This window comes from Penicillium rubens (genome assembly GCF_028828025.1).
Source record: "Penicillium rubens strain IBT 27055 chromosome Unknown utg000002l_segment0_segment0, whole genome shotgun sequence".
In the NCBI taxonomy this organism is placed as follows: Eukaryota; Fungi; Ascomycota; class Eurotiomycetes; order Eurotiales; family Aspergillaceae; genus Penicillium; species Penicillium rubens.
The window spans coordinates 4,947,383-4,963,536 of record NW_026890600.1 but is presented as its reverse complement, the minus strand read 5'-3'; the positions used below and the strand labels follow the sequence as shown (position 1 = coordinate 4,963,536).

General features: G+C 49.4%; 7 protein-coding genes across 7 annotated transcripts; 2 read left to right on the top strand and 5 right to left on the bottom strand.

The window, feature by feature from the left end:
* Nucleotides 1–549: 549 nt before the first annotated feature.
* Nucleotides 550–1,026, bottom strand: N7525_004370 (uncharacterized protein; the record flags this gene model as incomplete). The annotated part of the gene is made up of 1 exon (XM_061212996.1): nt 550–1,026. The coding sequence occupies one exon, from the start codon at nt 1,024–1,026 to the stop codon at nt 550–552; it is 477 nt and encodes a 158-aa protein (XP_061070017.1).
* Nucleotides 1,027–1,180: 154 nt separating this feature from the next.
* On the bottom strand, nt 1,181–1,508 carry N7525_004369 (uncharacterized protein; the record flags this gene model as incomplete). The annotated part of the gene is made up of 2 exons (XM_002565850.2): nt 1,181–1,397; nt 1,495–1,508. The coding sequence occupies 2 exons, from the start codon at nt 1,506–1,508 to the stop codon at nt 1,181–1,183; spliced, it is 231 nt and encodes a 76-aa protein (XP_002565896.2).
* A 792-nt stretch (nt 1,509–2,300) lies between these two features.
* Nucleotides 2,301–4,625, bottom strand: faa4 (long-chain fatty acid-CoA ligase FAA1; the record flags this gene model as incomplete). The annotated part of the gene is made up of 6 exons (XM_061212995.1): nt 2,301–2,390; nt 2,443–2,877; nt 2,931–3,586; nt 3,642–4,037; nt 4,099–4,124; nt 4,189–4,625. 6 exons carry the CDS (start codon nt 4,623–4,625, stop codon nt 2,301–2,303), a joined length of 2,040 nt encoding a protein of 679 aa, XP_061070016.1.
* Nucleotides 4,626–5,447: 822 nt separating this feature from the next.
* On the top strand, nt 5,448–6,918 carry N7525_004367 (S-adenosylmethionine-dependent methyltransferase; the record flags this gene model as incomplete). The annotated part of the gene is made up of 3 exons (XM_002565852.1): nt 5,448–5,502; nt 5,558–5,719; nt 6,170–6,918. The coding sequence occupies 3 exons, from the start codon at nt 5,448–5,450 to the stop codon at nt 6,916–6,918; spliced, it is 966 nt and encodes a 321-aa protein (XP_002565898.1).
* Nucleotides 6,919–7,247: 329 nt separating this feature from the next.
* Nucleotides 7,248–7,466, top strand: N7525_004366 (uncharacterized protein; the record flags this gene model as incomplete). Its single annotated transcript, XM_061212994.1, has 1 exon — nt 7,248–7,466. The coding sequence occupies one exon, from the start codon at nt 7,248–7,250 to the stop codon at nt 7,464–7,466; it is 219 nt and encodes a 72-aa protein (XP_061070015.1).
* A 620-nt stretch (nt 7,467–8,086) lies between these two features.
* Nucleotides 8,087–9,551, bottom strand: N7525_004365 (uncharacterized protein; the record flags this gene model as incomplete). Its single annotated transcript, XM_002565853.1, has 2 exons — nt 8,087–9,118; nt 9,177–9,551. The coding sequence occupies 2 exons, from the start codon at nt 9,549–9,551 to the stop codon at nt 8,087–8,089; spliced, it is 1,407 nt and encodes a 468-aa protein (XP_002565899.1).
* Nucleotides 9,552–13,486: 3,935 nt separating this feature from the next.
* On the bottom strand, nt 13,487–15,878 carry N7525_004364 (Hsp70 family protein). The gene is made up of 4 exons (XM_002565855.2): nt 15,756–15,878; nt 15,563–15,683; nt 15,430–15,495; nt 13,487–15,301 (listed from the first exon to the last, which is right to left on the bottom strand). The coding sequence occupies exons 1-4, from the start codon at nt 15,780–15,782 to the stop codon at nt 13,509–13,511; spliced, it is 2,007 nt and encodes a 668-aa protein (XP_002565901.1). The 5' UTR covers nt 15,783–15,878; the 3' UTR covers nt 13,487–13,508.
* Between the last annotated feature and the right edge of the window lie 276 nt (nt 15,879–16,154).

Sequence of the window (16,154 nt, the reverse complement as noted above, 5' to 3'; positions counted from 1 at the left end):
AGAACAGAAGCTAACCTAGACATACATATTCCAAATAACCCTTAGTCTATGACCCCATGATCAAAGAATGCAAAAGCAGGACATCCCAACATCTCAAACAAAAAAAACCACAGCAAAGCCCAATCCCAACCAGACCAACTGCCCATCGCATCACTTTCCCAATCGGACAAAATAGAAAGGTCGGAAATTAAAATCGACTTCTATTGGCCCCTCGCTACAACAACCAACATGTCACGATCCGGACCAGGCTAAGCAACGATCCACCCTCTCGGCCGCAGCAATTCTTCCGAGCCACAGGAATACCCAACCAATGCCCCAGACAGGAAAAAAAATAAATGAATAAACAAAAACGTTCGCAAGTAATGCTAGGCGGGAAAGATGGCCGCTGACTGCAGCAGGCCAGTACTTTCCTGCGCTGCGAGCAGGGCGGTTGGAGCCAGGGTCGTTGCAGCCGCACGGACAGGCGTGGGCATGAGCGTGGGCAAAGAGAGGGTAAAGCAAGAATGTCAGGCCATTCCCTGTGGTCTTTCCGATGGGGACGTGCGCAGATCAAGACTCAGACATAGAAGCCGGGGGCGTCAGCCACTGGCCATTGACCACTGCTTTGTTTGTTGTTTTTGTCTTGGCGGGACGCGCGAAGACAAGACAAACAGAAGTAGTGGCAGGGTGGTGGCTATGACCTCTTTCTAGTGTAGGTACGTAGTAAGTTGCCTTCCGGCCCCGACGAACCGGGTCCTCTTTTGAATCCCGGAGTCCCGATATGCTGAGAGGATTGATAGACGGGTGCGGTATGTAGGCAGGCAGTTGGATGTTTGGACATCGGGCACGAGCACGGACACGGGCGTAGGGAATTGCAGCAATGCAGCGATGCAGCAATCGCAATCGCAATATTGCAATTGAGTTTCTTGGGGAGGTTGACTCAACAAGATAATCCAGGGAAAGACTTCCTTCCATACCAGCCCGGTAGTTTGCAACGGACTGACTCCCTCTCTCTCTCCCTTCCTGACCAGTCGCATTCAAGCCCATGGTTCCGTAAGACTGCATCCATGACTCCCGTAGATAATCACAGCCGACCAGACAGCAGACCCCGTCGTCCATCCCCATCACCAGCGCATGGATTGATCACATGAGCTCCCAGAGTCCCGTTCTCGCGTCTTGTCTCCGTCGACTCCCCAATTGCTCAGTTCGCCCGGTTATCCGATGTCTTCTCTTCTTCTCCTCCGACACGCGACACGCGCACCGCCAACTTCCGATCCAGCGCATCCTGCTCTTCCTTCGAGGGTTGCATGCCCAATGCGTTTTCTACCTGCGGTGTGGTCCAGAGTCCGATGCCTGCCCAGGCCATGACGCCGATACCGAACAGGGCCCGGGTTTTGGGGGTGAGGCCGCGGTAGGAGCTGTGAAGCTTGTTAGTTTGTGACTTTCTTTCTTTCCTTGGTCATGGTCCGGGCGTTGATGTATGCGGGGATTGGTCGGTTCAGCTGTGTGACATACCTCCAGAGAGACATTTGGACTGGGAATGAAAGTATTCTAGTCTTTAGGGGAAATAATAATGGGGCAATGTGTTACTTGGCTTTTGGCATGCTACTTTGATGAGAGAGTCACGTGCAGGTATCTACACTTTCGGTCACGGGATTGATTGGTACCTGAGGCTAGCAAACTCTATATAACTAGTTACTTCGATTTGTACTAGTGCGACGGGTTCGAACGAGTGTCTTTTTGTCCGCCGCTAGGTCCTGTCAGGTACCTAGACATCCCCGGGTACTTGTGGATTACTAGGGGGTGGTGTAACTGTGGCTGACAAGTGATGTACCGAGGTACTTTGGACAGAGGCACTGCTACATGCATGTGTACTTGTACTTTTGTGTATATGACAGGTCTGCTGCAAGTAGATGGCTGGATTAAGCAGTCCTTAAAGGCATAATCGATCGTTCGATGTGACTACATGTTCCTAATACTTTTTACCTTTTAGAGGGACACCATTCTAAGGGCCATCGAAGAAGATTTTCTGTAGAATAAAATGAGGCTCCAGGGCTAAATACGTACATTATGATAGAAAATCAATCTGGCCGATGCCCAGGAGTACATGTCCACATTGATTACTATGTCGTTTACATCGTGGCGGAAATAAAAACATATCACTAAGAGCAAGACTCGGAAAGAGATGTAAACATAAATTGGACAGTGAAAATAACAGAGAGGGTCTCAAAGCGCAGGCAAATACAGCAGGGAAAAGAAAGAGAAAATGAAAATGAAACGTGAAACTAAGAAATCAAGAGGAGCAGCTTGACACGCTTCTTTTACTTCTTGCCGTAGGCCTTGGCGATTTCGGACTCGTAGCGGTTGAGGATCTTCTTGCGCTGGAGCTTTTGCGCAGCGGTCATGAAACCCTAATGCCTCGTTAGTAAAGTTCGAGCTCCAGATAGCTTGAGAATCACTTACGTTTTGCGGAGTCCACTCGTCGTCGGATAGCACAACACCGTTAATAATCTCAATGCCCCGCAGGCCACCTGCGCGGCCGGCGGCCTGCAGCTGCTGCAAGACGATTCTGTTGAGCTTCTCGTCATGAACGAGGGACTCGAGGGTGTCACCCTTGATGCCGTGCTCGTGGGCAACCTTCTTCAGTGCCGCCTCGACGGGGACGATGACCGCGACGGGCTTGTCTTGATCCTCGGCAGCGTAGACACAGATGTTGCCAACCACCGGAGACGAGCGGTAAACAGACTCGAGCTTCTCCAGAGCGATGTATTCACCGTTCAGGGTCTTGACCAGGTTCTTCTTGCGATCAATGATGTTAAGGTGGCCGTTGCGATCGAACTCGCCAATATCACCGGTCATGAACCAGCCATCCTCAGTGATTGCAGCCTTGGTCTCCTCCTCATTATCGTAGTAGCCCGTGGTCACACTTCCACCGCGGATGAAAATCTCACCCCGAGGGGGGTGTTCGAGGTCAGGTATCCAGCATCGGGGAAGTCAACGAGCTTGACCTCGATGGAGGCGGGAATCTCACCCAGGGCATCGGGATTCCAAGCCAAGGGGTCGTTCAGGGCACCCATGGCAGAGGTCTCGGTTAGACCGTAGCCGCTAATCATTGGGGCGATAGCCATTGACAAAAATCTCTGGGTGTCCTTGGAGACTGGGCCACCACCGTTCATGACGACGCGGAGTCTGCCTCCGGTTGCCTCCTTGAGCTTTTTGAAGACAACGGCGTCCAGAACCGAGGCACCCAGGTTCGAGCCAGGGAAGCCGGTGGACATGAGGAAACTCTTGGCTGACATGGCGCCCCAGAACATACCCTTGACCAGGAAGCTTGCCTTGTTTAGGTTGGCCAAGACACCCTTCTTCACTGACTCCCAGACGGCCGGGACACCGACCAGAACGGTAGGCTTGAACTCCTTGATGTCGCCCAGGCAGTTCCGCATAGAGGCGTCGGACAATGTTCGGGGGTTACCGTATCCCATGGTACCACCCCAGAACAGGCACAGGTTCTCGAACATGAATTCCAAAATATGAGATTGAGGAAGGTAGGTCAGGAGGGAATCCGTGTGGTTGATACAAGGACCGATGACGGCGTGAACACCAGCAGCTATTGCGATACATTAGCTTAATAAACAGTGGTACCGGGGTCCTCTCTAGCTTACTAGCAGCTATCACGTTGGCGTGGGTCAATGGCACACCCTTTGGTGGGCCTGTTGTGCCCGAGGTGTACATGATGCAGCACAGGTCCTCCGGCTTGGGGGGCACAGGCTCCACGGGGTTCTCCTCGCCCTGCTTGCGCAAATCCTCGATGCTCTGCACATTGATGTGGATAAACTCGCTGTGTAACTGATCAAGAAGCTGCTGGTCGATTTCCGTGTCGGTGTTGTAGATAATATGCTTGATTGAGGGCACGCTGCGAAGGATGCCGATGAGCGACTTTAGCAGGCTGGGGTCGAGGAAGATGGCAGTGCTGCCAGTTTGAACGATGGAGTGCTTTAGGCCTTCCTCTCCCAGGGTATCGTATGCGGTCACAATAGTCACGGACTGAGACGCAGCGCCTGTAATAGTAGGTTAGTGAGTTTGTTCAGGCGTCGCGAAGGAAAATAAGGGTAAACTAACCGTGTGACATAGCCAGCCAGTGTGCGCTATAAGACAATTCAGTCAGTCATCCTACCTCCAAGCTCTTGGGAGGCGCAGTGTGTCTCTTACCTCGTCGCTCCGTAGAGGTGGATTCTGCCGCCCTTCTCGAGGCCCAGCTTGCGGAGACCGCTACCAAGCTCAAGACAGAGCTTCTCATATTCGAGGAAGGTCTTGTAAGTGTAACCACTCATTTCAAAATAGGTCCACTTCTTGTCGACCTCCTGCTCAGCACCATCCACGATCTTCTTGACCTTCTTGTTCTCCACATGGGTCTTGATTAGTCGGCGACTGCCGACAGCTTTGGAGTTACCAAAGACTTGAGCGGATCGGCGCATATTCTCATAGGTGGTAGAGACACCTTCGAGCGTCGTAATGAGGCCATCCTTGGCCTTGGGGTGTCGACGGGGGATTGTCTCACCGGGGACGCGCTCATATCCGGGCGCCTCGACCGAGAAGGGGCCCTTCTTGACCATGCGCGGTTGGATGTGGACGTTTTGCACTGACATATTGACTGTACGGCTTGCTCAAGGGGAAAACGGAAGGAGCCGGGGTACGGAGGATACTCGAAGGAAAAGATCCTCTACTCGAGGGGGGCGGTGGTTAGCTAGTGCGGGAATAGCGCGGAGCTAAGAAGGGGAAAGACACAAGAGCGAAGCTAGAGCAAAAGCTAGAGCAAAAGCTAGTAACGGGAGAACTGACCAAGTCAGGGAATAGACGGGAGTATTAGTACGATCTGAGCATTCACTGGGGGGAAGAAGAGGAGTAAGTTCGTGGAAGGTTGGAGAGGTGGCTCGGCAAATGACGCAGGAGGTCCAAGGTCCAAGGTCCAAGGTTTTTCGGATATTCGAGTACTTTGAACTCGCAGGTCTTTTTTTGCTTTTTTTCTCTTTTTGTTATTTAATTGGTTTAATTTATTTCTTGAATGCAAGCATTTAATACATAATTTGAACTTGAATAAATATTAGTAGGCCTGTGAAGCTAGTATTTACCTTTTGACGTCCTATTTACCCTGGAGATCAGTTCCCGTTTTCCCTTTCTGTTGGGAAACCCAACAAATTAAGAAGTCATAGCTTTATACGGGGTATATGTATACGGGGAACTATACAATATATACGGAGTACTCCGTACGTAGAATCAGAATTAGAGTAAATAGTATAAATAGTCATTGTAGATATATTTTCTATTTTCTATTTTCTATTCTGTATTCTGTACTCCGTATTCTGTTACCATTCTTATAGTTATATCCCTGGTCCCGTGATCCCTCTAAAAACTGTATCCAAAATATCCCAACCCATAGAATATCCCTAAACATCCATGGATATCAAATCATGGACCAAATCGTCGACCTACTTTCCCAGGAAGAGGTCATCGACGTGGATGAGGGTACGCCACCCCCGCGATATATCCCAGGTCTAGCCACTTACTGAACTTACTATAGAGTCATTCCTCCTCTTCGCACAAGACATCCCAAGCAACAACCTGGGGATGCTCAATCCTCGTGCACCTTCAGTAGAGATCTCTATCAATGGCAATGAATACACAGTCCATCAATCACCATCATTACTCTCCTCCCATCGAGCGGGGGGAACCACAGGCGCCGGTAAGTACGGAGTACGGACTCCGGTACACATACGACAAAGGAGCTCGCATGATCTGCACCAGTTCCTTATGATTTGTCCCCGGAATCCCCAGAGACACAAACCCAAGCACGGACACCTCCGCAGGTCTTTTACCCGAGTCCGAAGTGCCCAGACCAGGCCCGAGGGTCGAGGCGTTGAATCGTCCTATCCGCTGTTTTGTCTGTGCCTCGGCTCTCGGGGTGAATGTCTCATTTGACTGGGACCCTAACGCTGTCACATTATGCTTTTTCTCCCCCAACACGAGGTCGAATTGTCACCTGCCCTGCTATCCCTTGGCTTTTCCCTTGTTCATACCTCGGGATACCTTGGCGACTTCCCGACTTATCCACAAAAACATCACCCGCTTTCACGATCACTGCCCTCAATAACGATCCATCCCGAAATTAAATATGTACTAACCCTGCAACTAGTTCTTTGGAAAATTACCCCCCTATTCGCAGAATGGATCACCAATCCCGCAAACCCGCTCTGGACCAACGCCATTCTCAGCCAGACCTCGACAGTAGTTGAACTCGGCACCGGGATCTCTGCACTAGTTGCGCTCGCACTGGCGCCCTCGGTGCGCCACTACATCGCCACAGACCAGGAATACGTGCGCAAGTTGTTTCGGACGAATCTCGACGCCAATGCGTCCGTCTCTGTCTCTTCTAGCAATGGCAAAGCAAAAGGCAAGAGCAAGGGATCCAAATCATCCAAATCAAAGCCAAGCTCGACCGCCAAGTCTGTCGATAATATTTCCTTCACAACGCTGGACTGGGAGACTGACCAGGCTGCCTCACTGAAGGAATGCATGGATCCAGACGAGGCTCATGGCCGAGATGGAGAGGAGGAAGAGGAGGAAGATAAAGGCTTCGACCTGCTCCTTTCTTGTGACTGCATCTACAACGAAGCACTCGTGGCGCCGTTTGTGCGCACCTGCGCCGAGATCTGTCGACTGCGGCCGGCGTATGTGGCTGGTTCTGAGGAACCTCGCTCGCACCGCAGGCCGACTGTTTGCATTATCGCACAGCAGCAGCGGTCACCGGATGTATTCGAGACTTGGCTTAGGGAGGCGATGCGGGAGTTTCGGGTTTGGAGGTTGAGAGACGATGTGCTCGGGGAGGGACTGAAGAGCGGGTCTGGATATTTGGTACATTTGTTATTGCTGAGGGATAAATAGGACACATCTGTAGATACAACATAAGTAGATATGGGTGGCACTGGGCATATGTATCGGGGGGATGTATGTTGTCTAGGTACTGTATATAGCTAGCTAACTTAGAGGCTCAAGCTCCCCCTTTACCTAAATCATCAGGTACATCTATGGAGAGAGATCTATGGAGACCTTGAGGTGCATGGTGGAATGTGAGATGAGATTGCTGAGTAGTTGAAGAAGCTAAGCCACGGCCTATGAAGTTTGACAACATCGTACAGTGGGATAGCGAGATTGTTTGGAAGAACATTTAAGAGTGTTTTCAGACTTCTTCCAGTAAGGACGAATATCTCGACATGATATCTTTGGGAGACCACGAGTACCAAGCATACAGACCACCGACGAAGCTTGCCGGTGTTATTAGCAGCGTATTAGAGGCCTACATTGCCATGACAGCTACTACACGTATCCTTACCCGAAGAGCTCGCCGGGACAGCTACCACGGCTTCGACCCTCCGATTTCCAGCCGCAAGCATGGTCCTATAACCGTGAGTCAAGTACACAACGTCTGCTAGTTATAGCTGTTCTTCATCACTTGATGTCGGAATTTGGGCAGATACTTGATTTATTTGAGCAATATGAGTTCTAAAATGGCAAGGATGTCACCGATATCTTGAAACACCTTGACCCATTTCCTGCATTGACAGCAAACAGCCTGAAACGGTACTTTCGGTTATACAATCGCTTGGCGGCACAGTCTCCTGGTTTCGTATTCTAATAGCTGTGGATCTCGCAAGTTCATACGTGCAATAGCAGCAAAAGTGGATTTTGTCTACCTCAATAAGTGTTACATAAAAGGGACGTGTCTTCTGTGGTAGATACATAAGATGAATTCAGGTATGCTCAGTGTGCAACTAGCCGTGGAAGCATTATGTGATGACAACTCGCTCCTAAATTCAAATGGGATGAAACCTTGGAAGACACCAGGACCACCCAACGAAAGGGTATCCATAATACGTCGAGACAGCATTCTAGGACCCACATACAGCAAGAGATATAGGAGTAACCTGATGCAATTGATTATCATATCGAGAGCGCTGGTATCCGTAGATGCCCAAGAAATTATGTATGTGTATATATGTATAGCCGGCGGGAATCGACATTGAAAATAAACATTACTCCGCAAGGACAGCATCTAAGGCTCCGCATTTTCTTTTTCGGCCGCAGGAGAGAATTCATACTTGCGCTTCGACGGCACAGACGACTCAGTTGGTGTCGGAGATGGACCCTGGACACCGGATTCTGACGGTGGAAGCGTCGCCAGCGCCTCTCTGGGTTCTGTTTCGGGCGTGCGGTCGATGATAGACGAGATGGACTGCTTGGTTGATCCGTTGACTGCGTGCTTGGGTGGTGTTGCCGCAGCGGAATCGATAGGAGTGCCCTCTGCATCGGGCATGAACCGATCTAGAACTTCGGTCTTGACTCGGTAGGAACCCTCGCGCTCCAGCTCACCCTCGGACTCCGAGTCCATGTCCTCGTACTGCTGGTCGCCGTCATGGTCCAGTGGAATTGAGCCCGGCGGACTTCCTTCTGCTGAGCCCCGGTGGTTGTTCATGACTGGTGGGAGGGGAGCGTTCGGGTCGTAGACTACACCGCAGACTTCGAGGGCGCGGGACTGGCTGCCCAGGGTGCGGTCTTTGTGTTTCTTGGTGAGATGGCACATGAAGCCGTGCAGAGTGACGAAGTCCGATTTCCCGCAGCCGTGAATCGGGCAGGTGAGATATACTAGGCTTCCGTCTGAGGGCCGTTTCCACAATGCTCGCCCAGATGGGTCATGGGCTGCTGGTCGGCCGTGGCGTTCGCCCCATGCCTCTACATTTTTGATGGTGTATTTTTGCTTGCGGCGGATGGAGCCGCTGTGTATTGAGTCATGGGAAAGCATTGGGTGTTGATGATGAGTTGGTGGGGGAGGCGGGGGAGCTTGATGGTGAGGTTGGGCGTGCATATGGGGCGGAGGCATTGAGGGGGGTGCCTGAGATGAAGGTGGAAGGGGTGCTTGACGGGGCTCGGGGGGGCTCTGCTGCTTGAAGAAAGCCAATGTTGTTGCTGCACTGGTCTCTGATAATCGGCGAGGTGGTGTGGGCCGTAGAGGCGGCGAGTCACCCGCGGCATTGAGCCCTAGGCCCATAGACTCTCTCTTTAACTTCTTGCGTTGTCTTCGAAGGTCCTGTGAAGCTGCTGTTTAGAATCCGAAATCCTTAGATGGGTATCAAAATCCGCCTTACCTCTTCCTCTGCCTCGGCTCGCTCCGTCATTGCTCGAAATTCCTCGTCTTCATGCTTGCGCATTGCCAAAATGCGACTACGGGTTGCGTTCCGGGCCATTTCCTCGTGCTCTAGATGCCGCAGTCGAGCTTCAATATGCTCCAGTGAAGCTGGACTGTGTACTGGTGGGACTCCTGGTGGGGGATGATGTTCATGCATGGGCGGCGCGAAATGACGGAAATGGTGGCTCTGCACCATCTGCTCCGGAGGTGGCATTTGGTGTGGAGGCGGATTCGGATTCATGGCAATGGGATGATAGCGAGGAAGATGGTTGACGAGATGGCCGGGTATACCACTGTCTGGGCCAGAGTGATGCACCGGTGGTGCAGTTGTCATTGTTATGGATGGAGGTGCTAGAGGTTATACAGATTAGAACCCTCCACCGAAAGCTGAAGAGATGAAGAAGTCAAAAAGGGAAAAGAAGAAGAAAAAAGAAAACAGGATGAGACAAGGATCGAAAGGGAAGACCCATCTCCGATCTATGGGTCGACGGTTTGGAAAGGATTGACATTCAGACCTTGGAGCTAACTATATTCTATAATAAAATATAAAATATTGGAAAAATAACAAAAAAAAAGAGTGATAAAATAATAAAACAAAATATAATAATATATATAAAATAAAAATAAAAATGTCAAATATTATAATAATAGAAAATAAGAAATGACTCTTCCACTAGCGCGACCCTTCTGCACCCCCGTTATCTTGAAAATTCCCGTAACGGCGTAAGGGGATCGTCTCAGGGGATCTCGATTGTGATTGATCGTAGAGCATATCGAGTAGTATATTATTGAACAAGATATTGGGTATTTAATAAATAACATATACTAGTATGAATATACTCCGTATAATGTAAAATGTATAATGTAGTAAAAATATAAATACAATACCTAAAGAGAATGTTTTTTAATTTCCCAGTGTGGTCGATGGAGCCCCAAACCTGAAAATGACACACTCATCCATGGAATTGGCACGACGCTAGCATGTAAACAAATCACAATCTGAGCCCTAAAGTTCATTTCCTTTGGATCAGAATGGAGTCTTAATCTACCGGACCAATGATCGGCATCTGCAAATTAACAAAATTGACTTAAAAAGTCACTTGACATCCTTCAGGGGCTCTGAACTTGACGAGTCTAAAAATTCTGACTGCAGTCACCCCCATGAGCGTCATTGGTCCAAACAGATAGACTATAATTTCAAAGTAATATATAAGTAATATAAGTACCTTGGTAATGAGGAAGGAATTCCAGTTTCAATAATCTTTCCCAATAGTTTTAGATCCCTTTTCCCTTTTCCCCGGAGAAAGTAGGAGTCACTTACCCTATTATAGTATATTAATCAAGGTTCATGTATGTATCTCTTGGCCCTAAAAGAAAGCTAAACTCGATAGTCAAAAGCCTCGAATCAGAGCCTCCGCGATTGAATTTTTTTTCTCATCACTTAATTCCGGGATGAACCGTCCAATAATAAGCAACAGATCTACCCCCCATTCCTTGCCAAGGGTTGTGCTCATCCTTGGAGATCATTATGTAAAGGGGAAGGAACTTGTTCCTGAGAAGTTCCATGGTAGCCATACTCCGTAGAAGCGGGAAGAATTACAATGGATCTTGCGATACTTCTAGTCATGTCCATGTACTCCGTACTCCGTACTCCGTTCTTGGTATCATTCTTGTCCGGTACATTGCTCTCCACATATTATTGTCTGGTGGCATCAAGCTATTTGATTTGTTATGTATCTCCTTGTAACCTTGGAACTAGACCTACCCCAGTCCTATCCCGGCTGGTCCCTTTATATTGTACACAATCATGAACAATAACAAATACATTATACAACATAGCTATGTAATATTTTTCAAGGGACTAGAAATCAAGGAAATCAAGGAAAGATCAATCCACAAATCTACCTAGGTAGTGTCCCCGAACCATACATAAGCCAGAATATGGGTCTTGTATGGGTTTTCTGCTCAAATGACTTGGACGTATTTTCTCCATGACTATGGGTCTGCAAACGCCAGGGCTTAGCCTGTAAAGCAAAGACAAAAAAGGGAAACAAGAGTCCTCAAACAAGGAAAAGGAAAAAAAAAAAAATGCCCTGTCAACAGAGTGGGGAAATGAAAATAATCGTACGTACTAGGGGCACGCTAACGCAGATGGTCTCACACAAGAAGTGATCGACGAATGGTCGAGGGGGCAGTTATGTGGGCATTGGAAAATTTTCTACTTGCACCGGGATTTACTTTAAAGAGCCGTCTTACATTCAGATGTTGGTATACAAGATCTAATATATCTTACAGTATTGATAGTGGCAGCTAACTTTACAATTATAGAACAATAGTAGGTCGGATACCATATTATATCAGTCATCTTACTCCCCTGTCTATTTCAAATGTCCTGCATTCCACCCCCCACAAAGCCTCGTATAAAATCCATTAGAAATAATTATTATCTACACACATCGTTGGAAATGACCCACCATGGCAGCCCAACTGGTGTGTACAACGATGATTTGCTGCTCGACCGCACCGCTGCAGGGAAGCCTGCACGATTGCTTCGCTCCGTCACCACGCGAGCCCAGATTGGTCTGATGGCAGGACATTGCTTTTCTCGTGTGGTCTTAATGTAGCCCAAATCTTGTTTCTCCTTCGTTCATATGGAAATGCATATCAAGGGCAATTGTCTTAAGGTTAAGCATGCATTGTTAAAGTTAAGGGGAACACAAGGGATACAATAGAAGCTTGCAGAAACCTACCTTTTACCTCTCTCGATGTATCATTGTACCTAGCTAGTGCTACTCCGTCATACCCCCCTCTCATACCTTCCTCCACTCTATATTGTAGCTCCTCTCGACCGAGTCCCATCATTCACTAGTAAGAGTAAACTAGCCTTGATCCTCTGTGGATAATGCAAGGATGACGAGACTATACTCCGTAGAGACGATTGGTCTAACCAAACGGGCTGCAGTTCAAACCTTGTACGATGGTAGCAAAGTGGAGATGCAGACGCCAGAATTAAATTAATAGATTGGTGCGATTGAAAGCCATGCAGTTTCGGGTGACTGGCTCAACGTGTGCTCTGATGGGACTAAGGGTCAAAACCCGTGCGCCATTGGAGCTTCTAGCCTATCATCGTTGTCATCGGTCCTGATATTTGACTTTGTTGTGGTGGACATGATGTTGAGAGTCCAGTAATATGGTTATTATTAAACGCGTTAAAATGTATTCCGGAAGATAATAGCCACTGCTACCACTATATCAATGTAGATCGTAATCATGGTCAGCTTGGCCGCTATTGCTTTGATTGTTTTCGATGTCGCTGGCGATATATCACTGGTTATACATCCATTACTCCACAGAAAATATGCCTATACGTTTCAGGCTTTTTACCGCCATTTTCATGCCTTTCTAGCTGTAACACGGAGAAGGTGGAAAGACATCTAAAAAACGCATCGTGCGGAGTAGTGTTACCTTAGATATAACGTCCCTTGTGTCAGCCTTAGACAAATGAATCGGAATCATGGTCCTATTTCCTCAAGGACAGCGGCCACGGCCAACTTTTATTGTAGCTACTATGGTTGCTAATAATATATATGTTATCATGCCATATGCAGAGTGAAAAAGCGTATCATATTGCAGCGCGATTCGGACTGTGTTTTGTTTTCTATGATTCGGAAGACTGGATTGGCTGGTATCAAGTAACCCCATGTGCGTACATATATGTACTCCGTATGTGAAGTTGGAAGTGACAGACCGGAAACAACTATGTCTGCAACCGTGAGGCAGCAACTGTTCCAAGTGCCTGTCACTGGCAGATAGGTGAAAGCTACATACGTACACATGCACGTTGATAACGTTGATACTAGATCCTACAGTTGGGAGTTGGAAGACAATAATTGTGAAGCGAGAGGAGAATTGTCCGATTTCTATTGTCACATGCCCATGAAAACCAAAGCCTACCACAACCTTTTTTGTGGCCCCCCTGCCGTAATGTCATTAGATACAATTGTAGACAATCCCGGAATGACCACTTCCAGGCGACGAACCTGAACAGTGACACGAGGGCAGAAAAAAAAAAGAAAAATTTAGAATCATACATGGGTGTGGTAGTGGAACACCGATACACCGGAAAACACGAAGGGGTAAAAAGGGCCTTGAAAGTATGTGTACAGGTAAATGCGAGAAAAGGAGATGCAAAAATCAGGGAGTCTCTGGATACAAAGGAAAAATCAAAACACATAGAAAAATACAGGAACCATTCACGGTTCAGGCGTGGCAGTTACAGAGCGAAAAGCGTTTACTGCTTGTTCTCACCCTGCTGCTCACCACCCTGCTGCTGCTGTTGCTGCTGCTGCTCGCTGTTGGCCTTGTGCATCTTGTCGAAGAGGGTCAAGCTGGCAGTCTGGAGGTCGTCGACCTTCTCCTTGAGCTCCTCAGCAGTGGTGGTGCTCTCGCCGGACTGGCTCTTGACGACGAACTCACGGAGAGTAGCGATCTTCTCCTTGATGGTCTCAGCCTCGGCCTTGTCAAGACGGTCCTCGAAGTCCTTGAGGGCCTTCTCAGTGTCGTTCAGGACGCTGTCGGCGCGGTTGGCGGCCTCAATGGCGGCCTTGCGCTCCTTATCAGCCTCAGCGTACTTCTCGGAGTCCTCAACCATGGACTGGATCTCGGCATCGGAAAGACCGGAACCGGAGGCAATAGTGATGGACTGGTCCTTGTTGGTGGACTTGTCCTTGGCGTTGACGTGGACGATGGAGTCAGCGTCAATGTCGAAGGTGACCTCGATCTGAGGGACACCGCGGTGAGCGGGGGGAATGCCAACAAGCTGGAAGTTGCCCAGCATCTTGTTGTCACGGACGAGCTCACGCTCACCCTGGTAGACCTTGATCTCGACAGCGGTCTGCATGTCAGCAGCGGTGGAGAAGGTCTGGGACTTCTTGGTGGGGATGGTGGTGTTGCGGTTGATCAGACGGGTGAAGACACCGCCGAGGGTCTCGATACCGAGGGAAAGAGGAGTGACATCGAGCAGGAGGACGTCAGTGACCTCACCAGCGAGGACGGCACCCTGAATAGCGGCACCGATGGCAACAGCCTCGTCGGGGTTGACGGACTTGGAGGGCTCACGGCCGAAGGTGGACTTGACGGACTCAGTGACCTTGGGCATACGGGTCATACCACCGACCAGGATAATATCCTGAATGTCGCGAGACTGGAGGTTGGCATCCTTCAGGGCCTTGCGGACGGGCTCAGTGGTGCGGCTGATAAGGGGCTCAACCAGAGCCTCGAGCTGAGAACGAGTCATCTTCTGGGTGATGTGCAAAGCTCCGCTGGCGCCGGCAGTGATGAAGGGAAGACTGATCTCAGTCTGGAGGGAAGAGGACAGCTCGATCTTGGCCTTCTCGGCGGCCTCACGGATACGCTGGACGGCCATACGGTCGCCGGTAAGGTCGACACCGGTCTCCTTCTTGAACTCGTTGATGATGTTGCGGACGAGGTGAATGTCGAAGTCCTCACCACCAAGGTGGGTGTCACCGTTGGTGGACTTGACCTCGAAGACACCCTTCTGGATCTCAAGGACGGAGATATCGAAGGTACCACCACCGAGATCGTAGACGGCGACGACACGGTCAGCCTCCTTCTCCATACCGTAGGCAAGAGCAGCAGCGGTAGGCTCGTTCACGACACGGAGAACGTTCAGGCCGGCAATCTGACCAGCATCCTTGGTAGCCTGACGCTGAGAGTCGTTGAAGTAGGCGGGCACAGTAACAACAGCGTTCTTAACGGGCTTGCTGAGGTAGGCCTCGGCGGTCTCCTTCATCTTGTTGAGGACGAAGCCACCAACCTGGGAAGGGGAGTACTTCTGGCCACGGGCCTCAACCCAGGCGTCGCCGTTGGTGTGCTGGACGATCTTGTAGGGGACCTCCTTAATGTCACGCTGGACCTCAGCATCGGTGTACTTGCGACCGATCAGACGCTTGGTAGCGAACAGAGTGTTCTCGGGGTTGACAACGGCCTGACGCTTAGCGGCAATACCGACCAAGCGCTCGCCATCCTGGGCGAAACCAACAACGGAGGGAGTAGTGCGAGCACCTATTGAAAAATTGAGTTAATTTCCAATTTCACTTGAGCCCATCAGAAGGTGGGTGAAAGTTTCCTGTAGTCGAGCTCCAAAGCTCTGACCACCTGTCCACAGGAGATAAAATTTTCTTCTCACGTACCTTCGGCGTTCTCAATGATCTTAGGGGTCTTGCCCTCCATAACAGCGACGGCAGAGTTAGTGGTACCTATAACGAACAATGTTAGAATACTGTCGTCATCCAAAGTTGATGTTCACATCGCGCCAGGACTTACCAAGATCAATACCGATGACCTGGCCCTTGACCTTCTCCTCACCACCCTCTGTGGAGTTCCATCTCCGGAATGAGGCAGGGAGTCTGGAGGCAGGAGTGCGAGCGAAAGCAGCGCGCGGGAGCTGTGAAAGAATGAGTCAGTGACCTGTGACGCGTTGGAAGTTTTTCATCCTTAGGTAAAAGGGAAAGCTTACTCCGCGAGTAATTGTGCGAGGAAGCATTGTGATAAAATTAATTAATAAAAAGAGAAAAAGAGAAACTCCAACGACTCAATCGTGAAGTATTAAAAGGACAGAAGAAGGGATTGAAGAGATGGAGATGGAGAGATGGAATCGAAAAGAAGGGGAAAAGGAAATAGAAATTGCACGGAGAGCTTCGGCCCGTCGAACTTGGTAGAATCACGGGATCTGACCAATCAGGAAGGGAGTTGCCGTCGACAGCCTCCTAGGTAACCGAGCTCACCGCCTTGTGCCGGATATGCGTGTATACAATGGGAGATTCAGATATCTTGGGATATATATTCAGAGAGTAGACTGCAGAGCATATAAGGAGCATGTAGAGTTCACATAGTCTCAGTCAGTAATCCGCTTGAC

Coding starts and splice junctions, on each gene's coding strand:
- N7525_004364 (XM_002565855.2), bottom strand. CDS start 15,782: ATGCTTCCTCGCACAATTACTCGCGGA. Junction 15,684..15,755: donor CTCGCACAATTACTCGCGGA/GTAAGCTTTCCC, acceptor ATTCTTTCACAG/CTCCCGCGCGCTGCTTTCGC. Junction 15,302..15,429: donor GATCATTGAGAACGCCGAAG/GTACGTGAGAAG, acceptor ATTTTTCAATAG/GTGCTCGCACTACTCCCTCC.